This window comes from Oncorhynchus masou, chromosome 24 (assembly GCF_036934945.1).
Source record: "Oncorhynchus masou masou isolate Uvic2021 chromosome 24, UVic_Omas_1.1, whole genome shotgun sequence".
Lineage (NCBI taxonomy): Eukaryota > Metazoa > Chordata > Actinopteri > Salmoniformes > Salmonidae > Oncorhynchus > Oncorhynchus masou.
Genome location: NC_088235.1, coordinates 100,689,859 through 100,700,459, shown reverse-complemented (window position 1 = coordinate 100,700,459; position 10,601 = coordinate 100,689,859). Strand labels below are relative to the sequence as shown.

Sequence of the window (10,601 nt, the reverse complement as noted above, 5' to 3'; positions counted from 1 at the left end):
ATGCGACCATTCATATGCTGTAACAAAAAAAATCGCCACAGCACGCATGCGTGTTGTGTTTTGCGAAAGACCATTTAGTTGGAGGTGTGCTTTCGTTGATTCCGATTCTCACAGACTCTGTAAACACTGCATTTGCGGTTTATAATGTCAACAACTGACTTTTATTTGAGATATTATGTCGGGCACAAGGGCAAGTTTGGACACGAGTTCTTGGAATTTGAGTTTAGACCGGACGGTAAGTTAGGCAGAAATTTTAGCCTGCCAATTAGCATTAGCTAGCTAGCAAAGTACGCAAACGACAGCTTGCTAGCAGCATTTCCTCATTGCTTTTAGCGGAATTAGCTTTTATAGCTAGTCTTGTTTTCTGTTATAAAATCATGGCTTCAGAAATACTATAATTGCGTCGATACGTCTTAGTCAGTGCTTATTTCTGTACCATAACCTCATTCATATATTCTGGCCAGCTAACTAACTTAATGTTAGCTAATTACAGTACTAACTTAGTTAGACGCTAGCTAGCTATACAACTAGCTAACTTGGCTATGGAGCTATTTCTTTTGCTAGTTAGCCAACAGATTTTGACAAGTAGCCTAGGTATTACAGCAGGTTTAAAAACGGTTAAATGTGAACTAGCTACTAGAAGACTACTGTGTAACAGTGCAGTGTGTCAACAATGTAACAACATTCATAACGAACGTGAAGATAACACAATCAATACATTCATTGTATTTTCAGGTAAACTGAGGTACGCGAACAACAGCAACTACAAGAATGACGTCATGATCAGAAAAGAGGTAACTTATCAAATTTACAAAGGACTACTTTGTTACGTCAATCTGTGTACTGCCCATCAATCCAATTTGTGTGAGATGCTGCAGCAGCAATTGAATTTACCATAGAAACCTTATTGTGATTGTTCTCCAATACAGGCCTATGTACACAAGAGTGTGATGGAGGAACTGAAGAGGATCATAGATGACAGTGAGATCACCAAGGAAGATGATGCATTGTGGCCACCCCCAGACAGAGTGGGCAGACAGGTCGGTTCCCTCATACCTACCTAAATACTAGTGATGGACACCGATATGGAAAATCTATTTGATATCATATTGGTTTGTAGGTAGCTGACTAGTGGTGCCGATTGAGCAGCCTGCCCATTGTGCAAGGTTTGAGTATTCTGGTAGCATCAAGCTACCTAACCAGTTTGAATACAATGGGAAGCTCATCCAGTTGATGGTCCATCAGGAGGCATTTAAGTAGTCTAACTCGAATATAACTCAAGCTTTGTGCATGCAGGAACAGCCATGTATGCTTTTTCATTTTGTCTCCTCCAGAATATTGTAGGTTAACTAGTGCTGCTCGACTTGCTTTTTGAGGTCTGGTTCATAAAAAAATAAACTAATTGTGTTTTTCAATTTTAGTTTTTATATGTTTTAACGATAAATGCATTATGTGGGTTCAATACGGTAACACATAATAAAACAGATGGTGGACAGTCCACTCACTTATTAGGCTTTAACCATTTTTCACATCCCATAAATACAATATTTTGTTTGTATATATTACATTTGTTTTTAGTATGATGATGACTTTATTATTTAATTAAACCCCAATGATGGTGAATTGCTAGTGTTGCACGGTATACTGATTACTGAAACTTGTGTACTTGTTTGATTAAAAAAATCTGTTTGTTACTACAATTTTTATGTTAGGTACTTCTGTCAAATGTGTGTCACGTGAATGAGAGGATCAAGTCTATCAGCGCAGCCCCTAGATAGCGCAAACAGCAAAGTGTCACATACTCATTCATTGCTAGAGCTGTTTGGGGTTCATTGTTAGCTCTCCACTCATGACCCACAGAAGTTTTCAGCTTTAATTGTAGGTTAACTTTCCAGCTAGCTTACAGCATAATTCACTAACTTAGTGCATTGTGTCATAATAAGCAAACCGTAACTCAATATATGCTGATTTCAAAACTGTTTGTGACCAACAACATTATTAATTAACTTTGTCTCCCTCGCCACCAAAAATGTATTCCGTTCTTCGTCTCCCTTGCCTCCTGTCTGGTTTCTAGATTGCATAGCCACAAAGTCAGGTTCCACAGCTACGTTCTGCTTTGTGAATGTCATTAGATTCTTAGGCAGTGAACACTTTTTTATAAAAGAGATTGCTTCTATACAAATGTTGATCCATTAATATAAGATGTTCTCCTAGCAGTTGCCAATAAAAAATAATTATTGAATGGAAGGGATTGTTTGTCATCTGTAGCCCCATGAAATCAGCTAAAACAATTTCAATAACATGCACACACTCTTTATTGAATAATATGCATTCACCTGTATTGTGACTAGACCTAGACTACATCCTGATTTACCCAGTTTCAGTAGATTTATCATTCAAATAAATTATTACCATAATGTTTTGTTTGTTTTTACCAAAGTCAAATTGGTTGTTTAATTCATACATGACTGTATCAAATGTAATGAATTTGAACTTAAGATGCCCAACTATTGAACGGAGCAGTAGCTGAATTTGTTAGGATCAAGTGCCATTGTGACCGGATAATATGCCTTTAGCTTTGTGGTATCGAAGTCAAAATCCTGATTTGTGACAACACTGGTGACTGCCTATTACTGCGCATCACTTATTAATAAACCATCCTTTATTTACTTTATTTTAATAACATATTTCAATTGTGTATTACTTATTTTGTTTGTTTACTTATTTCATTCCAAGTCTTCATCTTTACTCAGGCATTAGCAGCCAGCTGTCTTTCTGTTCTCCCCAAAGAGTCATCTTTCAGGTTAGCCTAGCTGCCTGACAATCACTATTTCAGTAGTTCTTCAAAGTAGATAAGGCATACTTTTAACATTGCTAAATAATAACTAGCAATCAATTAGATGTAGAGACCGTAGCAACTGCTCTTCCTCTGTGTTTGTCTGATGGAAGGAACCAATAAGCACAGGCAAGCTGTAGGTGCAGTGGATTCTGGTCATTGTAGTTATGTTTTTGCACTTTTTCTGTGAGTTGGACAACATGTCCCGGAGAGCTGTGTTGAGCGACAGAAGAGAAAAAAACAGAACAAAGTGGAATTCAAATAATTGAACTGACGTCGGTCAATTAGTTATTTAAAAAATGAAAATAAACTAATTCAGTTAATTGTCAGGACTAAGGTTAACAGAAATAAACAGTATCAAGATAAGTCTTGCTCATATCAATATCAAATGATATCCTATCCAATTATAAATATTGGTGCCCACCACTTCTAAATACGGAAACTTACAACACATGGAGGTTGACTGAGGCAACTTATTACTTATTGTGCTCTTGGGAAGGGTTAGCCATGAAAGTTAAGTTCGTTGTTTACTTAGTGATGGTAGTCTTCTAGGGGTTGTGAGCTCTGCTCTCCATATCAGACATACGTCCAATGAAAGAATTTGAACCAGTGTTCAAGTCTGACCCTTTCAGCACAAGACGGGACTCCAGGCACAACCCCATAAAGTTATGATTTAGTAAACAATGTTTATTTTTTATGGCTTGAATTACTAATAGTGTCTTAACTCTTTTAGGAGCTGGAGATCGTCATTGGCGACGAGCACATTTCCTTCACAACTTCCAAGATCGGTTCCTTGATTGATGTCAACCAGTCAAAGTAAGTAAATAATACTCAAATTATATATCCCTCAAAGTTCCCAATGGAACTCAGATCTCCACAAGTGCTTAGTGGGGTTGATGTGGAATTAGGTGCCAGCTTCTAAAGTAAATGCCATTGTGTTTTCCAGGGACCCAGAAGGCCTCCGCGTGTTCTACTACCTGGTTCAGGATTTGAAATGTCTCGTCTTCAGTCTCATTGGACTACACTTCAAGATCAAGCCCATCTAAGAGGGGATGTTTTTTTTCTTTTGGGAAATGTTTTAATTTCATTTTTTGATTCGTGTATGATTACATTTGTACATTTGCTTTTGATCGATCAGTCTTTTTTATTTTAAATAAATGATTGGGAAAATTCCAAATGTTTTAATAGCCTTGCTTTTCTATACATTTAAGTGTTACTTACTGGAAGCCATAGCTGTGGTTTAGTCCATTTTGATAGTATGAAAAATGGAGAATTGCACACTACACTACCACTCAGTCCTGTCGGTTTTGAGACAAAGAAATAGGAGTCTCTCTGTACAGAGGTCAGTCTATTTTATTCCAGCATCCAACTCAATACACAGATCAACAAAGTGTTTATTTCCTAAATTTTGTTTAACTAGGCAAGCCAGTTAGGAACAAATTCTTATTTTCGATAACCTAAGAGCAGTGTTAACTGCCTGTTCAGGGGCAGAATGACAGATTTGTACCTTGTCAGCTCGGGGAGTTGAACTTGCAACCTTCCGGTTACTAGTCCAACACTAACCACTAGGTTACCCTGCCGTTGTTAAATACAGTCGAGCAAAATATATTAATTCGTCATTCCAGGTCACATTTAGTTTGAGTTCTTTACACTACTTCAGTAAAGCTGTGTGTGAGACATCCAGTGAATATTCCATAAGGCACATAAGGATTTTCCTGCGTTTTATATTTCCACATCAAAGTTGGAATAATACTGTGAAAATAATGCAAGCGCTGTTTGAAAAGACTGGATTTCAGCCTGTTGGTGGGATGGAGTTTTGACCTTCCATGGTAACATCCCCAATGCGGTAATTTGATTAATGGACTGCACATTTTCCATTATCCCCACCCCTTGAAGACAGTCCTAGTAAAATAATTTCTTAAGAAGCTGTTATTTTTGACCATTTCTTTATTAAAACGATCACAGGTACTTGTTACCTAGACAGGATTTGATATTGGAGACAACAGCTGCGTTGGACCTTCAATAGCAAATATCTTAGGTATTGCTTTAAAACATTTTACATCACAAAGCAACATGGATATCTGTAAATTGTCATACAATCCTTTGACAAGGCTTGCTACAGCAACGAAAAATGAAGTGCTACTCTGAATATCAATATTACTGGATTTAATTTCCCTATCAAACTGGCCTTTACATGAGGACATTCATTCAAAAGCACTGGCCTTTATCAGTAAAGGTGGTTTAGTGCTCTTGGGAAGGGTTGCAATACAATGCAACCCTTCCCAAGAGATTGCAATGCTAGTTAGAAAAGGAAGAAACATTGGATCAAACAAACACCTGAAGCTTTCATTGTTTTTGCCTTCATGACGAGTGTATTTGATATTTCCTTGGGCATTATGAATCTGTGTAGTCAGTTAGCTATTTGACAGTATAGGAATATGACCTCTACTGAACCATGCAGAGCTTGTTTGACATTCCCTCTTTATTAACCTATACCAGTACTTCCAACCCACACTACGCCTCAGGAAATGTGCCTTTTAAATCCGACATTCATCTCACTGTACTATACAACTGCAGTCTAAATCATCCGAACTACAACAAATTTAGAATTTTCACTCGATGTCAATGCCTGACGGTGAAAATTCAGCTGAAGTGGAAGTTAGGATTTGCTGTAAATCCTTTCTTTAGCTGAGAGGCTTTCCTTCCAGAACAGAGAAAATGTCCTCCAGAGACTTATGAACACACTGCAGGAACTCATGAACATTACGCTCTGGGTAACTAGACACATTGCAGCCGATCCACTCATCATGGACACCGTAGCCCACCCCAAATCCATCGGGCACCACTGGGGCAAAGCCTCCCAGGTTAACAGCAGGGCTGGTGAGGGTGCTGGTGGAGAGGATGTTGTGGTTGATGGCGGCGTAGGCTGGGTCCTGGTACAGGCTGTGTAGGGCTTGGCCCTTTGAGTTGGCCAAGTACTTCATGGCAAACAGATGCCGGTCAAAGCCTTGGGCTTGTGGGGGAAACATTCAGAAAAACACAAGAATGTAATATTTGAGACCATAAAAACATTTCACTCAACTACAGTCTATTCAACTCAATGATCAAATATCATATAATCTAGAAATAAAGTGGACTGACCCATAGCTGCCTCTTTGGTGAGCTGTCCGTGATATTTGGAGCAGTCGCTGAGCATGCCTATCAGTTGCTCAACGCTGTGTTTTCCTGGCTGTTGCACGAAGGCCTGAGCACAGCGCTGTGTGTGTATTGTAGCAGGCCGGATGGTCTCTGTACGACCATGTCTGAATGCTGCGGTGCTGCAGGACTCGTATGTGGCCACCGTCTGCCCATACTGCCTCAGGAATCCCATCTGGAACGCTAGCTGAGCAATGGCATCCGGACTCAGCTTCTTCTTCTTCAACTGCTCCTTCCCGCCCTTAGATAGATGGATGATAACTTTTAATCCAAGGGAAAATGTATTTGTCAGCAGCAGCAATACATCCAAAACATACAAAGGACAGGGGGTGACAGCAACAATAAACATCAAAGTGCAAAATGGTTGCAACAATGTTCAGGTTCAGTGCAAACCATCCATTCACCTTCATGAACTGCATGGCGTCTATGGTGAGCTTGGATACAGCTGTGTGGAAGTTCTCTTTGGCCTTGATGACCCCGTTCTCCAGCTCTGCGTCTAGGTTGAACTGGAGTCTCCTCACGGCTGAGGCTGAGTCCACAGCTGCAGCCTGAGAGCCAGGGTTCACCATTGGGTTCTCCGTAGAATCCTTGAACACCTCGTTCTGGAAGCGGAGAACAGCCACGCCGTCGCCCCACGAGTGCTCGAAGTTGATGGCGGCGTTTCCGCATTTAGCCATGATGATACTGAAGGACTTGTCATACCAGCGGTTGGTGCCGTCCCCGTGCAGCATGTTGTGGGAGATGTGGATGTGGTCGTTCATGCTCTCGTCGTCCAGGCACAGACAGAAGAGGGCACTGTCCACCAGACCAAGCACCTGAATTTAATATATATATTTTTTGAAAAAAATATTACATTAACAGCAAGCATTAGATCTCAGAAGACAATTTGAAAAAAATATAATTTCCAAAGTGGTCCTTAATGGTAAAAGACAAGCGTTTGAAGAATATCAAAATATTCACCTCTCCGTTCCCAGTGGCCAGGAGCTTCTCCCTCAGCTGGGCCCATGTGTCCCTGTTCTCGCTGGTCAGCAGCCCCAGGGGGTGGGCCGCAGCCGGGGTCGGGTCCGACAGGATGTGCTTCAGGTGGGCCTGGATCTCCGCTGGCTTAACCAGGTTCCCATCGCGGTCTATCACATCAAACACGTACATGTTGCCTCCCCTCATAACTAGTAGGTGGCGTCCTTTTGGGTCGGTGAAGAGCTCATCTTTCCCTTGCTTGGGGATGCGGGTCGCATTGAAGAGGCGGAAGTACTGAGACATGTCCAGAGGGTAGGCATTCACCATGAAGGCTCCATACCTGTAAATCAAATAACATCAAGAATGTAACCATTTGTGAACCATTTTGTAATGTATGTTTGGATTAGTTATGTACTGTATTTTCTTGGTCTCCTTTTAAACTTATTGTAAAGCCCATCTAGGAACTGATGCTGTATAATAGTGCAAGCTAAAGCATGATGGTGCATCTTGCTGTTGATGATTCAATGTGAACAAGGTTTTAATTTTATCTGTACATTTCATTACCAGGACAGGGAGGAGGGGACCCAGCGGATGAGTTTCTTGAAGCTGTCCGTATCGCTCTTAGCTGGGTTCAGGTGGAACACCTCGGGTTCCAGGAGTCCAGCGCGGAGAGTCTTCATGAAGCGCACAGCGGAAGCCACCATGTTGGTTGCTCGCACTAGCTGGTTGTTGTACTCAGTCTTGGGGTCCGGGTTGAAGGACATAAAGGGGTTGAAGTTCAGCACTACGGAGTCCCGCGCTGACAGGTACATGTCAAACCATGGGGCTAGGAGGAGGATGCGATGACTAGTTAAAATAGGAAGGCCCTAAAAATTGCCAAAGACTCCAGCCACCCTAGTCATACTGTACGGCAAGTGGTACTGGAGCGCCAAGTCTAGGTCCAAAAGGCTCCGTAACAGCATCTACCCCCAAGCCATAAGTCACTTTACCCCTACCTACATGATCATATTACCTTGACTAACCTGTACCCCCGCACATTGACTCGGTACCGGTAACCTCTGTTAATATAGCCTTGTTATTGTTATTTAGCGTAATTTTCCCCCCAACTTTATTTAGTAAATATTTTTCTTAACTGCATTGTTGGTTAAGGGCTTGTAAGTAAGCACTTCACGGTAAGGTCTACAACTGTTGTGTTCGGCAGCGGTGAAAAAAAGTATCCAATTGTCATACTTGAGTAAAAGTAAAGATATCTTAATAGAAAATGACTCAAGTAAAAGTCACCCAGTAAAATACTACTTGAGTAAGTCTAAATATAATTAAGTCTCAAATGTAAATGTAATTGCAAAAATATACTTATGTATCAAAAGTAAAAGTATAAATAATTTCAAATTACTTATATTAAGCAAACCAGACGGCACAGTTTAATTATAAAAAAAAAGATATCCAGGGGCACACAAACACACAATTTACAAATAAAGCATTTATGTTTAGTGAGTCTGCCAGATCAGAGGCATTAGGGTAGACCAGGGATGTTCTCTTGATAAGGGCGTGAATTAGACAATTTTCACGTAGAGTACTTTAGGGTGTCAGGGAAAATGCATGGAGTAAAAAGTACATTATTTTCTTTAGGAATGGTGTGAAGCAAAAGTTATCACAAATATAAATAGCAGATACCCTCCAAAAACAACTTAAGTAGTACTTGAAAGTATTTTTAGTTAAGTAGTTTACACAACTGGTATTTGGCGCATATTACAAATACAATTTGATTAGAAAATACAGGGTTCTATGTACGAACAATGGTCATTTCAAAGTTACATAGGTTAATATTGTGAGGTTTCTGTTAAAATGGGAAAATCATACCTGATATGTAACTGGTGTGCTTGTTCTGCTTGTCTTGCGCTACCAGCTCCTCATGCATTTGTTTCCCCACTCCATTCTCAAAGTCACGGGCCAGTTTCTCTGTGGTACTGAAAACATATTGAATGTGTGGGTGACAAATCATTTACAAGGCACCACCTCAAGTGTTAAGTGTGAGTAACTGGAAGGTGACTGGTGCTTACCTGAACTGGTCGTCATCTAGAAGAGGCCGCTGAGCAGCCAGATACCTTTTGATTGTATCCTCCAGTTTTGGAACTGGTAGCCTGTAGAATTTTGCATTATTGTATCTGAAATAAATGCGTAACTACGGCAGTGCATGGTACATATTTACAAACAGCTCCCTCCAGTGGCTATCCTGTATCTCATTCAGATCTACGTGCACTTTCACCTACATTCCCTTTCGTGCCATGAACAGTCACCTACTTACAGAATTAGAACTGATTTTTAGCAAACTTGATATATTTCAGGGAAAATATATTATTGTCTAAGGTGTGCTACTAACAACGATTGACAAGGCATTAGGAGGAGTTATGAAGTAACTAAATAACCAAAACATGCTATAAATGAAATTCACATTTGTTTACATGCCTGGGTAAACTCTTCTGGTAGTGCATTGTAGGCACGATGCTTTTATGCAGGTACTCTCTATCTTCGCTGCTGTAGCTTCGTTTGTTTGTCAGTGCTGTAGAAGTGCTTCTCAGAGGCTTCAGATTCCCAGGTTTTCTGAGTGTGGCACAAAACTGCATGGTGAGCAAATTCGCCATGTCTACTAGTAAAATAATTTCCTATTCTCACAGAAAGGGGAGGCTCGGATAGGGAGAACTTGCAGTGCTAAGTGCTATATAATTTCATTGATTACAAGCGTAATCAATCAATGAATGAGTTCGCTCTCCCGACTGCCCAGTAGATACGTCCTTCTTCTAAAGCTTCCCCTCTTACTGCCTAGTAGGATGACAATAGAGACAGACAGAAATACATTGACAAGAATTTGTAACAGCGGAAGGAGGAAGTGTTTTACAGGATATTGACACCTTGTGCTACGTCAGCGGGGGAACATTACCCACTATAGTTTGTTTCCTATGGCGCACTGCAGACTGTTTACATTTACTGTACTTTGACAAAGTAAGTTTCGTATACATGATTAATCTCACACACAACATAATGATAAATAGTGTACATGTTTGCTATTCAAGGTGATGTTTTCCTCATAATAATGTTTTTATTTTTAAAATTCGTGGTTATTGTAGATCTCTGCCTGACCACAATGTGACAAATAGAAAGGGTTCAAACAAATGTTTTTTTGTTACTATTTTCTGAAACGAAAATAGACAACGTTCAGTTTTAATACAATACTTATACTATACCAGCAGAGGGCAGCATATGCTTGATCGGTGAATAGTTTGGTCTGGCCACGGCAAGCGTTCGCTCAATGCTGTGCTGCTGTGCTCCCCCTATCTAAAACAACAGGCTGTCATTCGCAGCAGTAAGCAGTCGGCAGTAGCAAAACATTGTCTGGCTTACCTCGGTTTGGAAAACTGTTAGCCTATCATTTCTGTTGGGCGAGAGAGTAATCAAGCCAGCTTGAGTTTGACGCTCTGCCTTAAATCCTCCCCCACCTGTCCCCAGCAGCAGCCACTGCATCCATCAATTTCCCCTCCCTGGATCCTTCCCTCAACCTAGCTCCCTGCCCTAAGAGTGTGACTGTTCATTGCCCCCATTAGACTGATGCGATTTT

The 10,601-nt window shown here is 40.6% G+C and overlaps 2 protein-coding genes across 2 annotated transcripts; one reads left to right on the top strand and one right to left on the bottom strand.

The window, feature by feature from the left end:
• The first annotated feature begins 40 nt into the window (after positions 1–40).
• magoh (mago homolog, exon junction complex subunit) lies at positions 41–4,013 on the top strand. The gene is made up of 5 exons (XM_064935872.1): positions 41–235; positions 736–794; positions 930–1,040; positions 3,570–3,652; positions 3,783–4,013. Exons 1-5 carry the CDS (start codon positions 145–147, stop codon positions 3,880–3,882), a joined length of 444 nt encoding a protein of 147 aa, XP_064791944.1. The 5' UTR covers positions 41–144; the 3' UTR covers positions 3,883–4,013.
• A 752-nt stretch (positions 4,014–4,765) lies between these two features.
• Positions 4,766–9,879, bottom strand: cpt2 (carnitine palmitoyltransferase 2). Its single transcript, XM_064935871.1, has 8 exons — positions 9,455–9,879; positions 9,049–9,129; positions 8,849–8,955; positions 7,553–7,814; positions 6,992–7,328; positions 6,436–6,846; positions 5,978–6,272; positions 4,766–5,849 (listed from the first exon to the last, which is right to left on the bottom strand). The coding sequence occupies exons 1-8, from the start codon at positions 9,628–9,630 to the stop codon at positions 5,521–5,523; spliced, it is 1,998 nt and encodes a 665-aa protein (XP_064791943.1). The 5' UTR covers positions 9,631–9,879; the 3' UTR covers positions 4,766–5,520.
• Positions 9,880–10,601: the final 722 nt, after the last annotated feature.

Excerpts from the sequence above, each read along its gene's own strand:
- magoh (XM_064935872.1), top strand. The coding sequence starts at position 145 with ATGTCAACAACTGACTTTTATTTGAGATATTATGTCGGGCACAAGGGC. Across the intron at positions 236-735 it reads ATTTGAGTTTAGACCGGACG|GTAAACTGAGGTACGCGAAC; the intron begins GTAAGTTAGGCA and ends TTGTATTTTCAG. Across the intron at positions 3,653-3,782 it reads ATTGATGTCAACCAGTCAAA|GGACCCAGAAGGCCTCCGCG; the intron begins GTAAGTAAATAA and ends TGTGTTTTCCAG.
- cpt2 (XM_064935871.1), bottom strand. The coding sequence starts at position 9,630 with ATGGCGAATTTGCTCACCATGCAGTTTTGTGCCACACTCAGAAAACCT. Across the intron at positions 9,130-9,454 it reads TACCAGAAGAGTTTACCCAG|GCTACCAGTTCCAAAACTGG; the intron begins GCATGTAAACAA and ends AAAATTCTACAG. Across the intron at positions 6,847-6,991 it reads TGGCCACTGGGAACGGAGAG|GTGCTTGGTCTGGTGGACAG; the intron begins GTGAATATTTTG and ends TATTAAATTCAG.